The 25,040-nt window shown below is 39.0% G+C and overlaps 2 protein-coding genes across 3 annotated transcripts in view; one reads left to right on the top strand and one right to left on the bottom strand.

Annotated features, from left to right (window-relative positions):
• Positions 1-1,517: 1,517 nt before the first annotated feature.
• On the bottom strand, positions 1,518-10,402 carry MYL12B (myosin light chain 12B). Its single transcript, XM_044423907.1, has 4 exons — positions 10,234-10,402; positions 3,368-3,566; positions 3,016-3,177; positions 1,518-2,028 (listed from the first exon to the last, which is right to left on the bottom strand). The coding sequence occupies exons 2-4, from the start codon at positions 3,549-3,551 to the stop codon at positions 1,856-1,858; spliced, it is 519 nt and encodes a 172-aa protein (XP_044279842.1). The 5' UTR covers positions 3,552-3,566; positions 10,234-10,402; the 3' UTR covers positions 1,518-1,855.
• A 10,341-nt stretch (positions 10,403-20,743) lies between these two features.
• Positions 20,744-25,040, top strand: part of MYOM1 (myomesin 1) — an 87,274-nt gene continuing 82,977 nt past the window's right edge. The window contains exons 1-2 of one of the 2 annotated variants that reach the window (XM_044423899.1): positions 20,744-20,889; positions 22,772-23,192. In XM_044423899.1, the coding sequence (XP_044279834.1) occupies positions 22,810-23,192 (383 nt within the window). In that variant the 5' untranslated portion in view covers positions 20,744-20,889; positions 22,772-22,809. The remainder of the gene's footprint in view (positions 20,890-22,771; positions 23,193-25,040) is intronic. The other variant, XM_044423901.1, reaches the window with a different exon arrangement.

Below are 25,040 nucleotides of genomic sequence, written 5' to 3'. Positions count from 1 at the left end.
TATTAATAGGTTAATAATTTCAATTAAATTTATTTAAAGTATTTAAATGTATTCAAATTTAAATTAAAAGTGGGCTAGTTTCCTGTACTGCATTGAGTAGGACTGATACCTTTAATACTTTCAGGTTACATTATTAATTGGTCAAGAGCTGAATTAATGCTTGTAGAATCAAGATGTCCAGTGTAATTACTTGAATATTTTTGCAGTGTACAGAAGTAATTAAGTAAATTGATGCCTAGAAGTATTTTCCAAATGACTTAACTAAATATGTTAGGCTATATGATGCCCATAACCCTCTGAACTTGGAGAACTATAGGCATCTTATGTAACATGGAAGAAGCAAAGAGGTAACCCTCACCTTTGCACTCTTCTGCCTTGAAAAATACTTGCAAGTCAAAATCAGACATCTTTAGTGTCACACTTCACAGTGCAAGGAAGATGAAGGACCACCAGAATACCTCTTAGTTTGGCAGTGCTAGTTTCCTCCCTTTCTCCCAGAATACCTGCTCAGTGCCTGAGTTTGCTCTTGTAATCCTGAAGCGCAAGCTATCATGGTTCTTCGGGGTCCTTCTCTGGGAGCTTCTTCCACAGAAGTGAGGTGGGTGGTTACAAAGAGGGTCTTTTTGATTGTGACAACCAGGTTGTGGAACAATAAGGAGATGCACCTGGCACCTACTTATTCTTTTTGCAGCCAGAGGAAGGCCTTTCTTTTTCCCAGCATTTTAACTTTTTAATGTTGCATTTTATTGTGCACCACTGCTATGCTTCTGTGTCAACTCAATTCTACTGTGCTTTGTTGTATTAATTTTACCTTGTACATGTGTTTTAACTAACTTTTGTTAACCACCCAGAGAACCTTGGCTATTGGGCCATATAAAATGAAATGAATAAACTTATTTGGCATCTTACTTTTGCTGGATATTAGAATTTATCTATAGTCAATAAAAAGAAATGGCTCCAAATACCTCACTGGGCTTTTAATATGATGTCCTACCGTGGTTTCACTTCAGTTGCAATTCAGTTTTGCCCTTGAAAAGCCTGTTCATTGTGGGTATTCCAGGACTTTTATATTATGGAAAGCAAAAGTAAACACCAAGAGCTCTCACACTTGGAGACACATACTTCTAGGTTGAAAGGAGAAGCACCCACCACTTACTTAATGAGCAGAAAGAGCTTACTGTTCTCGCTGTGTTTGAGCATATTTGTATTTCATTTGGATGCTTATTTAGCTTATATTAACACAAGTGTTTGAAACAAAAGTGTCAGGTCTCTTTTTCTTTTATTAATGATGTCCTAAGTGATTGTATATGAATATGTTTTATGTTATTGTCTTCTTTTGTGACTTTTGTTGAATTTGCAAACAGAAACGAATAAGGGAAATAGACTGCATAATGTACCACCACACACCAAGTTAAATGATATTTACATAAGGTCCAGTGCAGTTCCCATGTTTTAATAGAAAGCATAAGCCATGAATGACTTAATGGACACTTAACAGAATCTCATGTTTCACAATGCAGCATTTGAGGAATTTTATTGATATAGCAATCTTATTTCAAAATGGCATTATTACAAAATGTAAAAATCCAGCTAAACCAGAACTGCGACCTTTTTTTCCTGGGCCTTCAGAATCACTGATCTTACCCTCCAACTCTTTTCACCATACTCACAATCTTCATTGCTGACCTGATTACACAGGTGCAAGATGTGCCAGAATGGCCTGGTATAGATAAATACATCAAGAAAGGCAAAAGCTGTAAAGCTAAATGCATGCAACAGGTTCTACCAGGAAAAAAACCCTCAAAGGATAACCGCAAGTGAGATTTAAAGAGAACTGCAGACTCAAGAGTTCTGTTTAGTCATCTTTGTCCTTTGCTCCATGTTTAAGGATGCGTGTGAACTCAATGTAACTGAAATTGCCCTTTTTATCAATTGGTGCCTCTCTGAACAGCTCATCTACTTCTTCATCTGTAAACCTGTCTCCCATTGTCGTGAGCAATTCTCTCAGGTAGTCTTCCTGAATGAAGCCTAAAAATATCAGGAGAGAAAGAATGACTCAAATTTTCATGCTGTTAGATACACACAGTAGGTTAATACTCAGGGCAAAATCCATTATCTCACAAGAAGTTCCTTCCCCCTCCCACAAAATTCTCCTTCAGAACACTCTCCTGCTACTTCATTGGATTTCATTTCCAAGGCTGAGCACGCTCCTTTACTGAAATAGAAAAAAAAAGCTATAGCTTTTACATTTTCACTCATACTTCAAGTGGCTTATTAAATTACATGCTTCAGAAAATAAGAACCCATTACCTGATCAGAAAGTTAGAAAATGCATTTGTAGCTCTTTAGCTAACAAATACTAAGGCTGAGGAGGGATTTAAATGAACCCCTTTAAATTATATTCTTGGTTTCAAAACTGATGCAAACTGAAAGTCTCATATGCCTGGATGGAGTTAGTGATTACCTGACAGTAAAGAAAGAGGTACTATTGCAACTTTGGTACAGATGCCCCGTCTCTCATCTTGTCCTCATACCTTGCTGCCGGAAAAGTATCTCCATTTCAAATTAGGAAGAAAATCCCCTTAAGTAAAAAGGATTGTAGTTGAAGAATAGCTCAAGAGTTTTAAATAGAAGCAGAGAGACTGTGGCCCTCCAAAAATTCTTGGACTACAAGTTTCATCATGCATCACTATTTACCCTAATTCTACTTCCCCAAAAAACAGTTCTTTACTGTATATGGGCTATATGTACTGCCTAGGATTTGTAATGTGACTTGCAAAGTTGGCCCTTTGCAATATTAAGACTGTGTTGTCCTGCTTCTTGCTGGCTTCAAAGATAATGTCATTCACAACCCTTATTTTAAACTATCTCCTCTGTTTGCTGCTTGGGATGCTTTTCATCACTGAAAAGCAAGTCATATATTGAGTCAATTTTGTATTTTAACTATAAATAACCAAGACCTCATAATAAGCATCAAATGCAAAATGGCTATTTTAAGATATTTTAGCTGTTTACCTGTTGCTTCTTCATCAAAGCAGGCAAAGGCATTCCTGATTACATCTTCTGGATCAGTGCCATTTAATTTCTCTCCAAACATTGTAAGAAACATGGTGAAGTTTATGGGTCCCGGAGCCTCATTCATCATAGCATCCAAGTATTCATCTGTTGGATTCTTCCCTACAACCAAATATTAACATTTTAAAGAGAATTTATAATATCAGTTGCAGAATCAATTTTACTTCATGATACAGTCCTAAAATATTACAATACATACAATTTCTGTATCTGGGAAACAGAGAAGGAATTTTCCTTATGATTCCCCATACAGAAACAACTTAGCTGGAAAAAAAAGGAAAAACAGAATTACCAAGTGAAGCAAGCATATCATGCAGGTCTTCTTTGTCAATGAAGCCATCTCTGTTTTGATCAATCATGTTGAATGCCTCTTTGAACTCTTGAATCTGTGACTGATCAAACATAGCAAATACATTGGAAGTAGCCCGCTGGGGGCGCTTCTTTGTGGTCTTGGTCTTTGCCCTTTTGCTTGACATGTTGGCTGTTGGATTCTAGAAGAGAAAGAGAATACAGTTGCAGACATCTATAGTACAGAAGAGGAAACACATTATCTTACAATATTAGTTTGCCCAATTCAAGCTCATGATACACACGATTGTATATTTTAGTTTTAAATAAACTAGGTAAGCTGCTAATATGGACATTAAACATTCAGAAAAGGCAAACAGTAACAATAGTTACAGAGCTACAATGTTTTGGGTTTTATATGGGAAAACCTGGTTCACAGTCCTGCTTAGAAAAGATATTCACTGGGTGGCCTTGTGTATATCACATTTTCTCAACCGAAGTAACTTCACAAAGTAGTTGTGAAGTTAACACTGCACTCCAAGTTGCTTAGAAAGGATGGGCTACAAATATAAGAAATAAATTAAGACATTTATTACTTGAAAGTTTAGAACTAGCAATACTGATTTTCAGCCACAAAAGATTGTTAAGATTGAACAGAAAAGCATTTAGGACCAAAGTCCAATTTCTGTGATACTGGTTGAGTCCTTATCAAGAAGCAGCATGGGCTTAAAGGAATCAAATTCACATTTTTATTAGTGTTAGTCATCCTTGCTACTCTTAGTAAGAATAGCAAAAGCTTAGTAAGTGGTAAGACCTTAGTAATGACTTTCTCCACACAATTAAATTCTTCTGCAAATCTGCTTTCTGACATTACGTTCTTTGTAGAATTTAGACCTCGGGTCTTAAGAACATAAGAAGAGCCATGCTGGATCACGTTAAGGGCTAACCAAATGCCAATAGGAAATCCACATACAGTATGTAAGCCCTACTTTCCCATGTTCCCCAGTAACTGGTGTACATAAGCATACTGAAAGGAAGCCTGGAAACAAACTTGAAACCCAAACTAGTCAGTTGTTCTCATGGTCATTCAGATATACTGATCTCTTTGCTGCAATAAGATTGTGTTAAATTACCAATTGGTTTGATCAGTGGTTATCATCCAGATTTCCTAAGGACATACTCCAGTCAAAATGCCTGTAACTTTCTGAACACAGGGGGCTTACAGGAATCTTATTGAAAGCTGGAGGAGGGCACATGCAAAGGTCCCTTCTGTGCTCTTCACATTTGCAACTGTACTCAGGCTGATGATTTCCACTGTGTAATTAAGGTGCTTCAGAGCTGAAGTGGAAGCTGAGCTGCCATCAGGATACCACGTATGTTAGTGGTGCTGGTCCCCCTTCCCTGCCCCTTAAACCTGAGACTGTTTTTCTAAAGTCAGAGATGCACCCAATGCAGTTATTTCTGCACAAGCTGTGGTAGGGCCATTCTAAGCACAGTGATCTGGGTATGAGGTTGGAACTATTTCCAATCCTGTACCAGGATCTCCAAAATCTTTGTGAAAATTACAAGAGATTCATTTGGAAAGTAAGCACTGTAAATCATTAATGATGAGATAATCCCTGTTGTATCCCCATCCCTTTATGATCTGCTAGTTAATGTATTTAATCTATATTTCACATGACACTTCTAGCATAAGTAACTTAAAAATTATTATAGCTATATAATAAAAGCCTCAATGTTTTCATGTTTTTAAAACTCAGTTTATCCCAAGACATCAACTCTTTCTCTCTCCCCACTAAATGAAGATCAGCCGAAACAGAGCCACCCTTATGGTAACAACACAACTGCTATTGTACAGTTAATTAAACATTAATTTCAGTCCCACCCAAAGGACTCAATCAATACTAACATCAGCAGGACATTCTGTAACTCAAGCTTGTTAAATGTTCACTCTGTCAGTTAAAGCCAGCTACAGATCTCTACTTCTGATCTTATAAACAATATGCAACTAATTTATAAGAGAAAACTAACATGGTAATAAGTTTTCATAATATCCTACAGTCAATATTATGCAGTTTTTATAACATCTTCAAGTCAATCTTCCTGCAGTTGTTCGGGCCATCTATAAGGAACTTCTTCACATAGCCTCAGATGAAGTTACAATCATTTTTACTGTGTCCAAAAGCCCACTAGAATAGAATACTAGAAAACTGTTTCAAAAATCAAATTTGTTTCACCCTGATATTACGCACATATTTAGCTCTGTCCAGGAACATTTATGTTCATAAGCAAGTACCAGCTGTATTATTTTGCTAAATAAGCCTTACCATATCTCAATATAACACTGCAGCCCAACAGTTTACCACGCTCCCAAATGGCAAGAAAATCTGTAGCACATGAGTTATATTCTAGGGAGAGATCTACAAATAGTAACACTGATTTCATCCACTGATTAACTTCACAATTTAAAACTTGTGTTCCATTTACAACAGTCCTCTGACACAGAAGACGACAAATTACCATCTGACTAAAAATAAACTAAAGTACAAGTCATCTGAAAAACATTCACTGCCCTACAACCAGAATAGTTTAACAAGCACAATGCATTATCTGGAATCTTCAAGTACCTTCAGTTCTCTCTGACTTAAAATCTCCTCTAAGCATAAGCCAAATTTCTTAGATTTAAATTGAGTTATGGCCACTACATTCGTATTTATTCCACATGGATGTAATTTCCATGTAGAAGCATGTGTACTATATCTGAATATGCAGTGCATTCACTTCTTGTGACCACCATACTCAGTCCCGTCAACACAGCCCTATAATCATTCTTATTTATTCAAACCACTGATTATTTCAGCTACTTGGAAATCTATAAAAAAAAATCAAACAGAAGTTTGTGCAGTATGTGCAGGAGATGACTAGTCAAGATGCCTCCCTACAGGTTGAAATAGAAATGCACATGAGCAGTCAAACTAAGAAAATTTAAAATATTATTGCAGTGGATTTTACCTCAAAAACTGCCACTGGGAACCAACTAAGCTTCAACATGTGAAAAGTGTTGGACATACACCACAATATGTAACATTTTCCAAAAATAAAAACAATTTGCATTCCTAAGTATTATCATGAACACAGTGGATGGATTCAGATGGCCTGCCACAGCTCATTATGGGTTGACTAACCCACAGTGGGTCATGATTTCTGTGGGCTAAGTTAAACATGCTATCCCCACTTGTCAAAACTGGGGTTGTCAAAACTGGGAAGCATGGGCAGTGTAAGAATTAAGTATAATCCTCACATAACCCACGCTCATTGGATTCACAGAACACACCAAGCCCAGGGTGAGGGCTGCATATTCAAAATATGTAGGTTGTTATGTTGTTGGACCCCAGTATACAGAAACTAGTAAAGATGCAAAGGTTTTTGGGAGATAATATTCTCTATCAAATGATCTCTCTATCAACACCATAAATGTTAAAAATTATAAAGCCTGTTTATAGTGACCAAAAGTAACTGTAAACTTATGATTAGTTGGCCTATTTAAAATTCTGATCATCCCACTTTTATATAAAAACTGAAGCTAGAATGCTGGTCTTAGGAACAATTGTCTTGTATATTTTTCTTTTACATGCAAACTTCTGCTGAACATTTTACCATTACTATCAAGGAGTAACAGACACTGAAATATTTAGTAGACCCAAGAGATATCGGTATAATTCTGTCACTAATAAACAAGTAAGTTTACTGTAGATCAGTAGCCACAGAAACCAACACAAGTAAACCCAAAGCAAAAAGTGACAGGAGAACAGAGAACAGAATTTACAACACAGTATAAAGTAGACTGGTTCCTGATTTCAACCAGTCTGTTCCCTTCCTCATCCAGGAATGCTTAATGGGATTGTGTGCAGTGGGAGAGGGGTCTCCCTCAGTTTTTTTCCTCTTAAGATTTTTTTGTATGTCAGAATTCAGGAATCCCCCAACTCTGGTGCTATCTACCACTTGTACATGGGTGGTGTTGGTTTATTATGTAACTACTTGCACCTGGAGAAATTAAATTATTCCTATCAAAAGGTATCTGAAAGTGAAATACATCTAACTTCCTAGAATAACTTTTCCTTAATTTGTAAGCACCTCCAGACCAGTTAGCTATCTTTATGGAATTTATACCTTTTATTCTAGATTGTAAACAAGTACATGCCTAGAGTCCATTAAAGTTTATTTCTATGTGACCTGTCATAGCACCTTTCGCCTTTCAGGATGGGGAACAGGGTTGAGAACAACTTCCACAGAATTATTTTGCAGAGCTGTTATGTAGTCTTGGGGGGAGGGGGATCAAAAATTGTAAAATACTGTTAATAGTGCTATATTGTCCCAGATGTCCTTAACAGTTAAGTCCTTTTAAACAGTGGTTTACTGCCAGGATTTAAGGTGTTCTTCTTCAAACAAAGCAGACTCCCTGTGTGGTGCAACATAAACAGAGCCTACTGTATTAGCTTCCAGCTTCAATGTTACTGAGAACCCTATTCATATAAACTCAATAAACCCTAGAAAGTTATTAAAGACCTCTCATATCACTCTCCAGGTTACTGTTACAGGTCCACTGTAATATATTTGAGACACACTGAGCTCAAGATATGCAAACACTCTATTTTTACTCATTTGTCTCAGCAATTGTTTTAGTTCATATTTATATAGACCTTGTTATTCAAACAATATTTTAATAATGTTTAATATTTATAGGTTTTAAATGTGCAGCCAGGGTGTTTCCGGGTTTTAATTGTAATTGTTATTTATATTTATTTATTTCTGTGAGCCGTCCCGAGGCTATATAGCAAGGGGACGGCATATAAAAGCTTTTTATGGCTTCCTTTGGAATGCACTGCACAGGATGATCTATGAGGGCTGGGAAAATATTTCGGATTCCTAGGCACCAGCAACAAATGTGTGCCCAAGATTTTTCCACTCCTATTTTATATACCCACTATCACTTCAAAATAACCAACTTCCACATTTTCTCCTAGCTAGCTCTATTTTCATTAAGCTAGTTATAGTTATATGGCAACCTGAGAAAGTTTATGTAATTTATGTGTTGGGTGAGGATGAAGAGAGGAAAAAGATCTGCACTGATATTTGTATGATTATTCCTTTATGGGCAAAATTTTTGGTTTTGATCTTTGAAACAAAGCAAGGTAAGTGCACTTTGGTTTCACTTTCAGGTAGATATGCCTAAATTTAACAGTTCACTTAAATGATCAAATATCCTATCAATAATAGCTATGTTTGTCTGCTGTACCAAAAATTAAAACTTCTGGCTTGAAGAGAGTAACGCACGTGCTTTGCAACATCTCGGGCATCTCAGAGTAGGGCTGCCTGAAACCCCTTGAGAGCTGCTGCCACTCAGTGCAGACATACATGGAGTAATGGTATGCTCAGTGTAACAAACTTTTCTATGATCCTATAGATGCAATCATAGATGCAATTCCTGCCAACCTTGCAGTTCGAAAGCATGCAAATGCAAGTAGATAAAAAGGTACCACTTCGGTGGGAAGGTAACAGCGTTCTGTGCACTTTGGTGTTTAGTCATGCCGCCACATGACCACAGAGACTGTCTGTAGACAAATGCTGGCTCCCTCGGCTAGGAAACGGAGATGAGCACCGCCCCCTAGAGTCAGGCAGGACTGGACTTAATGTCAAGGGGAAACCTTTACCTTTACCTTATAGATGCAATGATACATATATTTCATTTCATTTTTATCTGAAACCCTTTTTGCTCTTAAAGCCACTCAAACACTGTTCTACAAAAAATTTGGAAGGGGCAGAGGAAAACAAGGATAGTTACTTGTCAGCTATTAAGGTCATGTTTCAGTGGCAATTTGAACCTGCATCTCCCCATCTTAACCCTATACTCAAGCCACTCTATCATATGAAAATAAGTTTTGGTAGTTTTTAATATGCTACAATACTCCATTTCTTGCATGAGGAAGGAAACTTACAAGACACAGTGCAAATAAGTTTGAAGAAATATAGCCAGTGGACTTGCAATTTCTTGATAGCGGTCACAGTTCACTACGTAAGATTTGATTCAGAAAGCCCTCCTGAAATCACCTGAAGATGAAATCATCTAAACCACTATGCTTCCTTGCTCAAGCGGACTACAGCTCCGAGCATCCCCGAGTCAGCATAGCTGGGTTAGTGGATTCCAGAAGTCGTAGCCAACGCCTCTGCAGGTCAAGCTCCACAAGACACATACTTAAACTAGGCCTAGGAGGATCCATCGGGCTGCGTTTCTACGGCTACGTCCTTACAGCCTATTTCGGCGAAGTACAGAGCAGCCTCCCCGGGAAGATCACAAGCTGGAAAACGACCCTTTCCGCCACCACTTATTTTTAGACTGTTTAACACACGAAAGAATGAGATTCTGATGAGAGTCTCTTACTATCACCTTGATTACGCACGCAATAGTTAGCCACCCACATCATCGGCCACACTAAACAAAAAGGGGGATGGATCAAATTAACGCTCCCTGTGCCAGCTGACGAATTGTGGAGCCACGAGCGCTGGAGAGAAGAGGCAACGATGCAACGGTTCAGACTCCTTCGCCGTCCCAAGGAGCGGCCCTCCCCAGCCACCACCGCCATGACAGCCGCGCCCTGCTCCGACGCGCACCCGAGGAAACACTGCGCTGACCCAGGGCAGCGAGGCCCAGCAGAGGAGCCTCCCTCAGCGGCGAGCCGCTGAAGCTCAGAAGCGCCAGACATAATCGCGGGGGAAAGTAGGGGCACGCCGAGTCAGTCCCTTCTCCCAGATGCGCTCGCCCACCAATCAGCGCTCGCTCGCTCGCTCTTTCTTCTCCCCTCGTTCTCTCACCTGAGCCGCAGCGGAACAGATTCGACTTCAGGGAACCCGAGGATGCACCAACGGCCCCAGCGGAGACAAGGAATTGAACAGCCTCGGTACTTCCGGAGAACGCAACGCTGGAACGAACTATTGTTGCGAAAACGCAGGAAAGGGAGAAATGGAAAGAAACTACACTGACAGTGAGAAGAAAAACTAAGCTATAAACCAGACAAGGATCGGAAAATATTATTCTTGCCTTCTTTCACTAAGGTCTATGATGTTTTATGCCAGCAAAAAAAACTCGTAGGAAAGGATAATTGGTGCAGTCCTTCCCTCCGACCTTGGCTGTTTCACTTGGTACAGTCCCGTGCGCTCACCGCATTCCAGAGGATGGGGCGTGGTCAGAAGGGAGGGGGGAGTTGAGAGAGAACGAGAAAGGGGCTGATGACCTTGTAAGGAAATCGAGAAGACTTTCCTGTTTGTCCGTAACGGCGCTGGTGACGTCACAGGACCCGCGCGGGTCAAGGTGACGTATTTGAAGTAGGACGCCCAGGAAGAGCAGGGCAGGGGAGAGTGATGCAGCTGCGACTTCCTGGCTTTCCAGTGGCAGGAAGTTCCGTTTTCTCTTTCTCTGCTGTGCTTTGACCGAGTGCTTGGAACATCAACTTTAGCAGGGCTGCCATTTCAGATGCTAAATAGGGAAGATGTGACGACTTTGCACTTCCCATGTAACTACAGAGGGTTGCATCTAATGTTAAAGGCGCTGCTGAAGATTAGCCGAAGTAACATGGAAGAATATTTAATGGGCAGAAACTCGCTTCTTACAGATATGAACGCATAGGGCAGAGTCCCCGACGCTTCTGCAGGCTGCTCAAGTGTGATCATAAACAAATGATGTTGGAAAGAATGCGGCTGCGATTCCCACGCCAGTGTTTCACTGTAGCCCACTGAAATGGATTGCTATTTCCTATGATCTATCATTAAGATAAAAGCAGCAAATAATTCCCTGAAGTATCACTGGGTTCAGAACATTATCTTGGAGAAACTCCAAAACTGCTCCGAAGTTATGCTGTTTACAGTCAAGGGCCCTTTGAATTTTATTCATGCAATAACGGCATAGTTTACTTTCATAGGATACAGAGCTTTTAATAATAACCTTAGAAGACTTTCTTTACCCAGGTATGTTTTCTGAATGCACCAAACATAGTGATGCATTCCAGAAAATATAGTAAGCTATTCTACATACAACTAAGAAATTTTCATTATAGCCCATTACAATATCACTAGTGGAACCCATTTGGATGAAAACAAAAGCAGGGGGAATTTGTCTCCTGAGGAAGTGAAGCAACCCCCAGCTCCCCGTTGTTTCTATAAAGCTTGAGGAAGGGGCAAGAGTTGTTCTCCAATGCAGAAAGATAGCAAAAGTAGCAGAAACACCATTTCTTTTTGGCCTTTTCCGAAGCTTTCTGTAAGAGCTTACCTCTTCTTAACAGCTGTCTGTGCTGCCTGAGATGAGGGGAGAAAGAAAGACTTCTGGCATGCAGAAAGCATTGGAGAAGGACAGAAATGGTAGGCTTCTCCTATACTTTCCGATGGCAAATATGGTGGGAAAGCGGTTGGGAAGGAGGCAATTATGGGGAAAATGCAAAAATATCCTAAAACATTAATAGACACGATTTGAGCTGAGCTCTGATAAAGTTTTACCTCTTCCCTTCTCAGTACAAACTTGAACCCTGGATAAACGAGTAACACAAAGACAAAAAGATTAAAATCTGCATTAGTAAATTGAACAAAGTACATTTATGACCAGAGGCAAATAAATTTCAGTGGGTTTATAGCGAAAGTCCAAAAGAAGTTTCTGTTGCAAATCAACCAACCAACGCGAACAAGTTTAAATCATTTACCCTCATTCTGCCAGCAGGTGGCAGAAAAAACAATTATGCACCGCATAGTCACAACCCCCAACGACTATTAACAATCTCAATAAGGGGTTGGATATATATAAAATACATCACTAAGACCCATGTGTAGTACACCATATTGAAGCCTTTGCACATTTTCCTAAGGAGTAAACACGGAGTTAAATCAGTGTTGCAGGACAGATAAATTACATGCTAGTATGTATATTGTGCATATACATGGCATAAATCCACTGAAACAGGGTTACCACTTAAACTTTACCAGAGACTTCCCTAACATAGTGCTTTCATCTTGCCCAGCAATTGCCCATATTGAGTGGGGATGGTGGAAATTGTTGTCCAAAATGCCCAAAAGGCACCAAGTTGTGGAAAACAACCTTAGCATTTTAAAAGGCAGAAAAGAAACAGATGAGAAAAATTAAAACCCAAACCACAAGTTGCTTTAAAGAGGGAGCTAGTGTTTACCTCTTTATCTTTTTTACTCCAGTGTAACACATATAACACAAATAACACAAAATGGACCAGTATTTGGCAATGTAAATTGCAAGAATTGAGACTGAACTTCAGATTAAAACTGCAATGAAAGGAGAGGGTTAAAATTTATTTTAGCATAGCCCCTTACTAAATCTTTAAAGTAATGTGTGCTTTGGCCCTTAAGTAGGCATATGTAATTGATTTACTTTTCAAGTGGAATGTGTTTAGGATTTTGATGTACAAAAGGAATATTTTGGAACATGTCTGATTTCTGTGGTTAATGACAGAACCTCCAGGCATCAGTATACAAGCTTCTTCACCAGAGGAAGGTTTGATTGAAAACCACAAATGAAGAAGCAGGAAATGCAAATATTTAGCTAATGGCGCACCATCTAAAATAGTAACTCCCTGGGGTGTCTGGAAATGTTGGAATGAACCATAGCCCTTTGAAGAGCCTGCAAGACAAAAATAAAGGCACAAGGCTTCACAGAATAATCAAGCAAAGCAACTGAAGAAGAAGAAATCTCCTTTATGAGGAATCTCATCTACAAAGTACATTACTACATTGGTATAAGTATGGTATTTTTAGTAGTGACCATGGAGCTAGAGCTTAAAATGTAAAGTTTTGCTAATCGATATGAGAAGTCCCCTCCCAGAATCAAATGTTTGCTGTTATGTGCTGTCAAATAATTCCCATCTAATGGGAACAGTATGCATGAAAACTCTCCAAAATGTTAACATAGAAACATAGAAACAGAGCAAGTCAGAAGGGGCATCCCAGGACATCTAGTCTGACCCCCAGCTCCAGCCGGCTCCACTCACGACATGCCCACCATGTGCATGTCCAGCCTATCTTTGAACACCCTCACCGATGGGGCCTCAACGACCTCCTGTGGACATCCTATTCATGACAGCCCTGTCATGCTCTTGTAAATTACAGGTAATGGCTTCCTTTATGGAATGAATCCAATTAATATTTGGTTTTCATTGTTTTCTTCTGCCTTTGATTTTCCCTAGCATGATTATCTTCTTAAGGGAGTTTGCCTTCTTATGATGAGCTCAAAGTATAATAGCCTCAGCTTCGTCATTTTAGCTTCTAGAGGAAGTTCTTGTTTGATTTGATCTAGGACCCACTTGTTTGTGTTTCTGTCAGTCCAAAATATTTGGAAAGCTCACTTTCAGCATCATGTTTCCAATGCATTCATTTTCTTCCTATCACCTTTCTTCACTGTCCAGCTTTCGCACCCATACATGGTGATCAGGAATACAATAGTGTGAATGATCTTGACCTTGGTCTCCAATGAAACATGCTTGATGATTTTTTTAGTGCCTTCATTGCTGCCCTTCCAAATCTCAGTCTTCTTCAAATTTCTTGTCTGTAGTCTGCATTTGAATTGATGACTGAATTAAGTTCTGTTGGTTTTTTCATTGTTCTGTATTTCTTCTGTAATCCTTATATTTGTTCTCTTAATATGTAGCTGCAGTCCTGCTTTTTACTTCCTTCCTTCATTTTCATCAGGAGTCATTTCAATCATTGCTGCTTTCTATTAATAGTATCATCTGCATGTCTTAAATTATTGATGGATTTTCTGCCATTTTTTACATTTTCCACTGATTCTAATCCAGCTTTCCTTATGATACTTTGTGTGTACAGGTTGAATAGATAAGGAAATAAACTACACACTTCTCTGACACCTTTGCCTATGGGAAAGCATTCTGTCCTAATAGTAATTTCTTGTCCATGATATCGGTTATACATCAGGTCAATCAAGTCCTGAGGCAGCACCCCCCCACACACACCCCCAATTTCTTTCAGGATTATCCATAGCTTCTTGTGATTCACTCAGTTAAAGGTTTTGCTGCTGTTTATAAAGCATAGATTGATCTGAAATTCTTTGGTGTGCTCCAGTAGGCAACATATATTTGTGATACTGTTTTGAGTGCCTTTTCCTTTTTGAAATCCAACTTAAATGTCAGGTATTTCTTGCTCCATGTAGGATACCCTGAACATCACTTTGCTTGCATGGGAAAGCAGTGCAATGGTCAATTTTCTTGGGGATTGGAATTTATTACGCATGCTTCACTTTGTAGGCCATTGGTTTTTTTTCCATATTTGTTGTCACATTCTTGTTAAGATTCGGACAGATTCAGTCTCTGCAGCTAAGAACAGTTTTGTTGGTTTCCTGTCTACTCCAGGTGCTCTATTCTTTCCAAGTGCTTTTAACACAGATTTCACTTTCCTTTCTAATACTGCAGGATTTTCCTCATAGAGTTCCTCTTTGAAAGAGTTTGTCATCATTTCATCTCTTCTACATAGTTCATCTGTATATTTTTTTAATTGTTTCTTTATTTTTCCTGGTCAGATAGTATTTTCACCATTTGTCTTTTAGCATTCCTAAAGTCACCCACCCATACATACAAAATTAAATTTTGTAAAAGCAGGTATATTTGGAAAGCCTGGAAAAAAATGGTTTCTAAAATTTAATTAAGTCTCTAGTATTTGGGCCTTTGTGGAATTACTGAAAATCTAGCTGTTGGTTAGATAAGGAAGAAACAAAGGCATGTGAAAAGGGGAAAGGGAAAGTAGCAACAGCAACGATTGTTACTTTGTGAATCAGTTAAGTGAGATAACCTGGTGCAAAAATGGTTGCAGTCCATGAACTCAGGAAAGTCATCCTGTCATTAAATTAGTGCAAGGTATTCCTTTGTGCTGGAGAAGGTTGCTGTTCCACTTATAAGAAATGGTTGAAGATACTATCACATAAATGCAATAGTGCAAGCATGTGTTTAGACAGGAAAAAGTCTTACAGTACCCAGCATTGCTTAGTCAGCATGGCTGGCTGAAGGGGATATGGAAGTTGAAGGATTTTGTTCGGCCTAGGCATGCACAGCACTGCACCCTAAGTGTCTTTGAGCACAGTCCTGTAGAGCTGCCCAGAACCCTCCAGACTTGGAGGGTTATAGGCCTCCTGTGTAGAGAGACAAAATTCCCCTTTGCACTTCTTCCACTCTGCAAATCAGCTAGAGAGCCAATTTGGCCATGTAATGGTGGCATTTCAGAAGGGGAGGGAAGGGGGCTGATGTGCCACTAGGATAAATCATATCTTGGAGGAACCGGTCTCCTTTCCCTGTTTGTTCTTTAGCAGCCCCATTGTAACAGACCTGAACCTCAAAAAGCCAGGTCTGGGTCTCTAGTCCTTTAAATTGCTTGTTTCACTTGGCATTAAAGCCTGGTTGTTTACAATAGTGCAAAAGAGGCTCTGACCATGACAGTATGGCTTTCATTCAACTAGGGAGTTTTCCTTTCCTGATGTTAAGATGGCCCAAGGACCATGCACACTTCCTCTGAACCTTCCTTATCAGGCATTCGTTTTGCAAGCAAGAGGCAGTAATGAGCCTCTGCTCTGATGTTCAGTCAGAGAAGAAACATCAGCCATCCAGATAGGAATCCTCCTTGCTCTCTCACTACATTATCTCTTAGTACCTGTGTAAACAATATTACTTTTGTAACCATATATTTTAATTATGTCAAATGCTGTATGCATGTATTATAATGCTATACTTTTGTAATCTGCAAAAGTTAGCCACTTTGTTCTCTGATTCAGAGTCTTTTCAAGGGGTATTCTGCTGTTTTTCCTGAACCCAGTTGCTTGGACTCTTATCTTGCAGGAGCCCTCACTGTGCAGAAGATGCTTGCTGCTAAAAGTTTTGGAAGTCTAGCTAGCATGTTTGAATATTATTGCAATAATAAATAATCTCCTTAGTAAACCTGGAGTTGGTGTATCACTCTCTGGAAATCATAAAAAAAAACCTTCTGCCCCTGGCCAGGGCAACACCCCTAAACCCTTTTCTGAGGTCACTCTTGGAGAAGCAAGTGGCACAGTTCTTTCTTCAGGGGCTATTTGAGGAGAGGGGATCAAGGCCCAGATCCCTAGCCCTGAGCTCTTTTCCAACTTCAGATCTGGCAATCTGAATGATCCTATGATCCTTTGGACATTGTTGTTGATGAATGACCATTTCATAGACGTAATGAGTGTAAGTCTATGTTTCAGGGCAGAATTGATGGTGGGGATTTTTCTTTCCATTGTTGCAATGTGTGATGCTGTACTGTCAACAAGACTTGGAAAATCAAACTAGAAGAAAATATCTCTCTGATATCTTCCTGGTATGCAACCTATCATTATATGACTGCTGATGCCAAACAAAATAAAACAAAACAAAAGGATTTTCAAAATAGTTAAAATTCAAATGGCATCTTTAAACCTCTACAGTGCAATTCTAGGCATGTTTATTCAGAAGTAAAACACAGCCAAGTTCAATTAATTCCTCCCAGGTAAGTGTGCATAGGGTTGCTATTTTAATAATCATTATAATTATATTGTATGTTTAATTTACTACAACAAGAAAAACAGAAATATGCAAATATATCCCTTTTGTAATATATAGGAATTTAGTTTGTCAGACCATTGCAAAGAAATGCTGGATTACATAGATATTGGAGAGGCAGAATCTGTATGTTAGCTTTGTGACTGAACTGTATCATAGCAAAATTATTCACCTAAAGTTGTCTGCATTCGGAATTTTCAATAGTTGTAGAATATTCTGTATTATTTTGAAAATAAATTGTTTCAGAGGCCTCCTTTATCTCTGCATTAATATATGTCTAAAAGTTATTCAAATGCCTTTTTAAAACACTGCATATGGCAAGCACCATCTTAAAAGAGGCATTTCCCCTTCTCTTTTTGGTAGGAGAAAATGTCTCTTCTAAGATAATGCCTGATAAAGTACTTGTATCTATCATGCAAAAATAACAAAAGTGTACTTCTTGATTCAGATGTTATTACTTTTACAAATAAGATGCTCAATTGAATAAAATGTACATGGCAACCAAGTTTTTAGGTTCAAAATCTTGTTTTGAATTTAGTAGTCATTGCTCTATTGAGAATTATATAGGAGAACAATGGCAAAAGGATGTTGCCATTTCTGTTAGTATTAAGTTACAGTTTATAATAGTAATTAAAGTATTTGCTGCAGGGAAACCTCAGCTAAACAAGTCAGCTGTATTAAATGAAAGATGGGGCATAGAAATGTGCATTAATTTTGATGGAAAGTGGACAAAAATACAGAATTAATTTCCTTCTGTCAATTCAACAAGAGTGAAATGGAGAGGCAATAAGACAGCATTTTGTTATTCAGTGGAAGAACAGTGATAGTGAATGTCTGGAGAACTGGGCTACAAGCTTCTCTTGACCAGGGTCCAGATGCCTGCCAGAACTTTATTGTTTTTGTCCCTTTTGGTATTTTAGCAGTGGAAAATGCAGCATTTCCTATGCATAAAAAGTTGACGGGAAGGAGTACATGTAAGGCAAACAAGCAGCAAAAATAGAGTTGCTTTGCTTTTTTGTTTCTTTTTCACAGGCACCTTCGTATCAGGAAATGAAAGCTTACTCTTTCACCCCACTCCATGATTACACAAACATTCCTTTGCTCAGATTCCATTACCAACTTTGCTAAAAAGCAGTGTGTGAGAGAGATGCATGCTGCTTTCAACCAGCACACATCCTTCTTTGTAGGAAATGAGAGGGCATCCTGGAAGCCTCATTTCCCAATGGGAAAAATGTCAGTAAGAAAGAAAAGACACAAGATTATCTGAGATCCTGCTGCCTCTGCCCTGGAACTTCTCCTCTTCTAATCCAGAGCATAGTTTCTAATATTTAATCCCTCTTTTTCAGGAAATGAAAACAAAGCCTTCCAGGTAAGAAGTGGTGCTCTGTCTTGCATTCCAAAGCTGGCATGGGGGAGGAATGACAGATGCCAGGAAAAATCAGAGATGAGACTGGATAGGCAAGTCGTGTGTCCTTTACATGCCCATAACAGTTGCATAACAGCAGAACTCTACCTAGTATTGCTTCAGCTGTCACTGCAGTATTGTGTCCTAGCAACAGGTTCAGTTAAGTTGCCAACCCATGAAGTGAAGTAAGACATTGGTACCTGAACATGGCCAGTAGGGATCCGTATGAGTCTGGAACCAGGGAAGAGACCAAGGAAAACTACCATATTTTTCCGTGTATAAGACGACACTTTTTCTTTAAAATATTTACCTAAAAATGGAGGGGAGTCTTATACATGGGGGGCCGAGAGGAGAACCACGGGTGCGCTCGGGGGGGGGGGAGACTGGTGCAATCGCGGGCATGCTTGGGAGGGAGACTGGCATGGGCGCACTCAGAGGGGAGACAGGCGCGGGGAAGTGTGGCAGCAGCTCGCTCGCTCAGAGATCGGTAAAAGTGGGGGGCATCATATACATGGGGGCATCTTATAGATGGAAAAATACGGTAACTACAGTTATCTTCAAGGAAAACCCTGCATAGGGCAACTAATCATGGGTTAAATGAATCAAGGCTTAGTACTATGTACAAACCAGGTCAAAGCATGCAAGCTTTTGCCATCTCCATATCTAGAAATCTCAAAAGCATGCACATTTTTTGTGAGTGTTGAGCTATCTTAGTAAAGTTGAATTGTCCTAATCCATTTACATGGATTTTGAAGTTTTTCTTTTATGGCTAACATGGGTGCTTCTACTTTTTGTATTCATAATATATATCATTTAAATAGATAAGTGCCTGAGGGGGATGTAAATGGCCCTTGCACCTGTTTCTCTGGAATGTGCACAAAAAGCAATCTTTCTTCTGGAGCAAGTTGACCCTATAAAGGATCTGAGTAACATGGAGGATGGTAAGTGAATTTTACATATTGCTTTGAATGTACTGTATATACTGGTTTATAAGATCACCCTTCAAACTGGGTGAAGCAAGACAAATATCGGGGTCATCTTCTATACCAGGTGAAAAATTTTCATACAGTTGAACCCCAGTATCTGTGGTGGATAGGTTCCAAGCCCCCCAGTGGATTTCTGAAACCACAGAACCCCCACAAAAGTGGAAAAACAACATAGGGACTCTGTTGTGAACACCAGGCTCTTTGTCTCAGCACCAGCCGACCTCACTCAGGTGTTTTATCTCTTGGGGGACACAAAGACTCCAGAGATATTTGCAGGATTTTTGCCATAAATATACCTGCATATACTGGTATATAAGAGGACTGTTGAAACCAGAAAGAGAAAAGCAAAAATTGTGGGTTGCCTTATAGGACCAGCATATGACAAACACCAGAAAAACATGTCAAAATATCAACCTTGCCTTATATGCAAGTCGCCGTATATGCCAGTGTATATGGTACTGGCCAGCCTATTGCCTTCAGGTTTCTAGTTATTTTTGTTTGTTTGTTTATTACAGTTATGTCCCACCTTCTTAACTCTTGCAAGGAACCCAAGGCATTCTAAAATAATCCCCTGCTCTCCATTTTATCCTCACAAGAGCTCTGTCAGGAAGATTAGGTTGAGAGTCCAGTGATGGAATCCAGTTAGCTTCATGGCTGAGTAGGGACTAGAACTGGGCTCTCCTGAGTTGCTGTAATCCATACTGGCCCTGTTATGTTATAAATAACATAAAGAACTGGTAATGACAATTATTCCTATGTGAATTCCTTTACTAAATTTGCACCTTTAGTTTTGAAATTTATCTTAATGAAGATTTTAGAAAGGGCAACTTGTGAAGTGATTATGAGACATTGTTCAACCAAAAGCCACTTAAGCTTTAATTAAATGCAGAGATTTCTGCCATGTTCTTCTTCACAATTTTCATTTAGCTGAAAGCAGTAAAAGAAATCATTTAGCTGAAAGCAGTATGTATTCATGGTGGTCCTACCAATAGTTACACCAGTAGAATCCTGTGACGGAGTTGGGCAGAAGACTGCTCTGGAATCCTTATTAATGTTGGGCTACTGTACTCTTAGTGCAGTGACAACTTATTCTAAATTAGGTTTAGGGGCCAATACATTTGCCTTCCTCACTTAACCAATCCAATTTCAGTGGCACAACCATGTTGACATCATTTCTGAGCTGGCAGAAAGCTTTAGGACTGGATTTAATTAGGCATTCAAGAGAGAAAACTTGTCTCTTGAAGCTGCTGTCATCATGTCTTGCATAGAGATAGCAAGCAGTTTCTTTCCCTCTTTGCTACTGCTATATTTAGTAGCCTTCCAGCCATAAAAGGTCAGGAGTATCACTTTAACATTCCTCTGACAGCCAGCATTATTTTTGTTCTGGACTCAGGAGTCCATCCTCAGCCCTGGACCTGTCGACCACTTTGCTGGATTGAACTTTTGCTGGATTTCTCTCTTCCCCTATTTGTCCACATCCAAGACTGAACTTCTCCCACTCTTAATTTGGCTAGCGGTAAGTGCACCATGTTGATAAATATTATTTATCAATTAAATTTTCTCAGCACATTAGAAATATCTACCAATATCTACCTCTTTTCATTGCTGTAATATTCATTCACTCTGATTACCTCCCCCTGTTCTTGTGGATTCAGCTGCTGCATCTTGGTTTTTTTATAGTTCAGCTATAGCAACTTTACTAGTACCTCTCAGATGAGACCGGCTTTAACAGCTCTACTTGGAAATATTGTTTTCTAGTAGTTAGCCACTAAACTGCTTTCTGTTTGTGGTGACTTGTTACTTAAACATTTCTTTCGATGAGTGTAGTTGACATGCTCACCTTCTCTTTGTGTTTTTGAGCAGATCTTTCAAATTATGGCTCATTTTTAAGGGGGTTGGTGGGTGTGGACAGGTGGAACAACATCACTGTGCCAAGTTCTTTGTCCAGCCTGCCTGCATCAGTGAGAACAGCTGTGTACACCGGCACACTCCATGCTGGCTCTAACAAACATGGATATGACAGAGAGGATTCTGCCCCCATGATTCTACTTCTCTGAGTTGCAAATTCATGCAGCAGTGCATTAACATCTGAAAAGTTAAACTCTGTAATATTTGAAGAATCAAGTTATTATCAAAATATTTACTTTGACTATATGTTCTGTAAATTGGCAGCAAGAATTACAAGATGGTTGATAAAAAATGTATAGCAGACCTGACAGATAAGAAAACTAATGGCCATTCACAGAGTGTATAAAAGCTTTCAAACTGGAAATTGCCAAAGCTCTGTTGCTTAACTACAGTTTCACTAACAGCAGGCACTTGGAAAGTTGCAGTTTAATAGGAGTGTAAAGTTTTGTGTTGGAGTTAACAGGTGAAACTTGAACAACAGCATAGTTGTGTTTGGTAGATCTTCAGTATTTGAAATAACTGACTTAAGCAGGACTGTTGGATGTTCTTGATCTTGGTATAGGGTATTAACCATACCAGAATAGACCAAGTGCAGATGCAGAAATAGTGCAAATATAAATAATGAAGAATACACTAATTATATATAGAGAGAAAGGCAGACATATAGGCAGAAGATGAAATAACTAGTCTGTGCACAGTTGGAATTTATATTATAATTACAATATGTTTTCAACATAGCAATTCTGAATGTTCAAAATACCTGTTTTGGAAATTTAATTATATGAAATATGGGCTGTACTCTTGAAATTGACATCTTGGGTCTTTCCAAATGTGTGAGATAGTAACAGAAAACTAAATGTGAAATGAAATTTTGAAATCACAAATCTGAAAATGCAATTTCAAAACTAGGTTTTTTAATATTTCAAAATTCATTTTTTTCAAATTTGGAAAAAGACCTGTTTGGATTTAGGACTGTTAAATTTAGAATTGTTGGAATCTGAAAGTTAGATAGGACAGACAGGATCTTAATTTTTCTACTATCTCTGTGCACTCAAGTATACGTACAACTCTGGAAAACTGTTCCTTTAGTTTTCCTAGGAACTTCCTCATTTGAGTAAATATTTTGGGTTTCTCACTGCCCATTAACATATTTTGATACAAAAATATACAGTATATGTTTGTCATATAATTAGAATTCTAAAAATGGTCATGTTGTGCAAATTCTGAATTTGATATTCCTGTGATTATCTTATTCTTTACCTGCATACTTCTGATAAATACTATTAAAACTAGTTAAGCTTTGTTGGCAGAGTTCTTCCTCAGCTGAATCCAGTGCAGCCTTGCCCAGGAACAAACTTGTCTCAAGTTTCATAGGATGCACCTTAGTATCTGTTGGATTACTTAGGTTTAACTTGTATTTTTGAGCATGCAATTCATTCAATGCTAATTTAGCTTTCCTTGTTAATATGCTTTTTCTTTTCTTTTTACAGGTTATCCAAAGTGTGTTCTGAACTAGCAGAAATCCAGGATGTCTTTACCATTCTACCAGAGACATCACCAGCATTTTGACCGTGCATATCGTCACAAGGACCTGGAGTCCACTCTAAGTCAGTACCAAAAGGAGGAGAAGCGTAAATCTGCCATCTATGCTCATGGATCTACTGCCTACAGTCAGGCAACTGCATTGGCCTACCGCTATGGGTCTACTCATGACCAACTGTCTACAGCAGCTCACCATGAATTGGCTGAAGCTACTTCTCATGAATCAGCAGCTCACAGTAAAAAATCTGCAGCATACAGCCAAGAATCCCACTTGATGAGTAAAAAAGCAGAGTCCCACCATCTTGGATCTGAATTGGTCAATAAGAAAGCTGAAGCCTATCGCCTTGGATATGAAACATACAGTCCAGGGTATGGTACCGTATAAACCCTTGATCAATAGTGGGGCAGCTTCCTCTCTTCTGTGGCAAGCATTCTGTTGTCTTTAGCAAGAGCAGGCTGAGGGTCTGTGCTCTCTCTATATAGTTTTCCTTGGAATAACTAAGCACACCTAAGTGTAACTACTTTTCTTTTCTAGTTTGTTTCTTCCATATTTGTATCTTCTCTAGGTCTCATGAAGGCCAAACTAAATATGACAGAGCAGAGACATAGAATTGTCTCTTGGTTTTAAGTAGCCATAGCGGTCTGTGACTTTGAGTTGAAGAAGCTTTTCCCTAGAGCTATTTTCTTCCTATCTGAATGATTCCCACCCAGCTATTTTTCCATCCAGTGGAAAAATAGGTTTTTCCTTTGTGAAGAAAAAAAAATCACTAGTGGAATAATTTTGTATGAAATAATAGCAACCAGGGAAAGGACTGAGCAGTTTGTTCCCTCACAGTACCTCAGCTCAGTCTCATAGTTTTCCATGACAAAAGTAAGTAGAAGAGTGTGGAAAAAATCTGCAGCTCAAGGCCAACAGTAATAGCTGGTTGGTCTTGATCTAGAAGGTTTAATTCCATGATTCCCCTTGCTATAGTATAAAAATCAAGAAACTATGAATATCCACCTAACTAATAGCTAGTTAACTTGGATTCCATCAGCTTTTAGTAACTTTTGGGGGCTCTTCAGGGACCTTAAAAGTGAGTTAGAACCAATTGTGATGATCATCTTTTTGCTCTTTTTCACCTAATTCTGATGATTAGAAGAAGTTGTTAATGCCAGTGCAAATCCAATACTATTGGGAAATCCCATTCAAATGCCCAAACTCTCAGTGGATTTAAAAGCGAATCTTTCCAGAGGTAGTTATCTCATTATCTGTGACTGGGATTAGACTGGCATGTGGTTAGTTTGACTCAAGTGCTCCATATGTGACCTTTGTAATTGAATTGCTGGTGCTGATGAAAGTATGATTACATTTATTATTTAACTAGCTGTGTTATTTTAACTTCAGCAAACAGCTTTAATGATAAATGTTCAAGAGCTCAGTAGGAGTCTTGCAAAACGAGGGATCTTGACTAGTTCCATTTACAAGATTATGGATTAAATATAGCTTCTTTTGCATTAGCTATGATTAGCTCTTGTTTTATTTTTGCTATTTCTTGCCATTCTGTATTGGCATCTCTTCTCTTCTGCCAAAATCCAGCTTGGCAGTTCTAGTTTTGGCTCTTATAGTAATAAAGCCATTAATCTCTCTGGCCAAACCGTGCAACCTATCTTTCTCTTGGCTATAGGAAACCAGTTATTTTAACAGCCCAAACTGTAACTGAAGCTTTCCCTTTTGGGTGTCATGAGCTGTGGTTTTCTCATCAGTTTATGAATAGCAAAGAGGCAGTCTTCAATCAGTTGGTTTTTAATTAGCTTATCTGCAATAGTCAAAGATAGTTTGTGTGTTTCAGCTGCCACCTGATTACTGCCTCATCCTTTGGTTGCTGTTAAAATGTGATGATGCATAAGCCAGGTTTCCTCAATCTTTTGGGGCACATTGGTAGGTGGCACCACAAAATGGTTGCCTGGGGCCTTCTGGGTCACAGGAGAAGTGGCACATCTAAGAAACTGAGTAACAGAAAATTTGGGTTTGGGCCACAAATAGAAGAAGCTGAGTTTGAGCCACCTATTGACCCCCACAAAGGAAACATCCCCAAAAAATACACACACAGCCGCTTGAACTGGCATGTCACATCAGTCATGTCATTGCTTTCCAAGTCACCCTCAGTTGTGTTTGCAGGGCATAAATGCATTTAAGTGTGCTTACATAAAAACTTTTAAAGCTTTAGTGGCAGA

The sequence above is a fragment of the Varanus komodoensis genome, unplaced genomic scaffold, assembly GCF_004798865.1.
Source record: "Varanus komodoensis strain SLA01 unplaced genomic scaffold, ASM479886v1 scaffold14_1, whole genome shotgun sequence".
NCBI classification, from domain to species: domain Eukaryota; kingdom Metazoa; phylum Chordata; class Lepidosauria; order Squamata; family Varanidae; genus Varanus; species Varanus komodoensis.
This window is presented reverse-complemented; position numbering and strand designations above follow the sequence as displayed.

Bases quoted from the DNA above. Each gene is read 5' to 3' on its own strand.
- MYL12B (XM_044423907.1), bottom strand. From the start codon at position 3,551: ATGTCAAGCAAAAGGGCAAAGACCAAGACCACAAAGAAGCGCCCCCAG. The intron at 3,178-3,367 runs GTAATTCTGTTT...ATTTGGTTGTAG, and splicing joins TGATATGCTTGCTTCACTTG to GGAAGAATCCAACAGATGAA. The intron at 2,029-3,015 runs GTAAACAGCTAA...TGATATTTTTAG, and splicing joins CTTTGATGAAGAAGCAACAG to GCTTCATTCAGGAAGACTAC.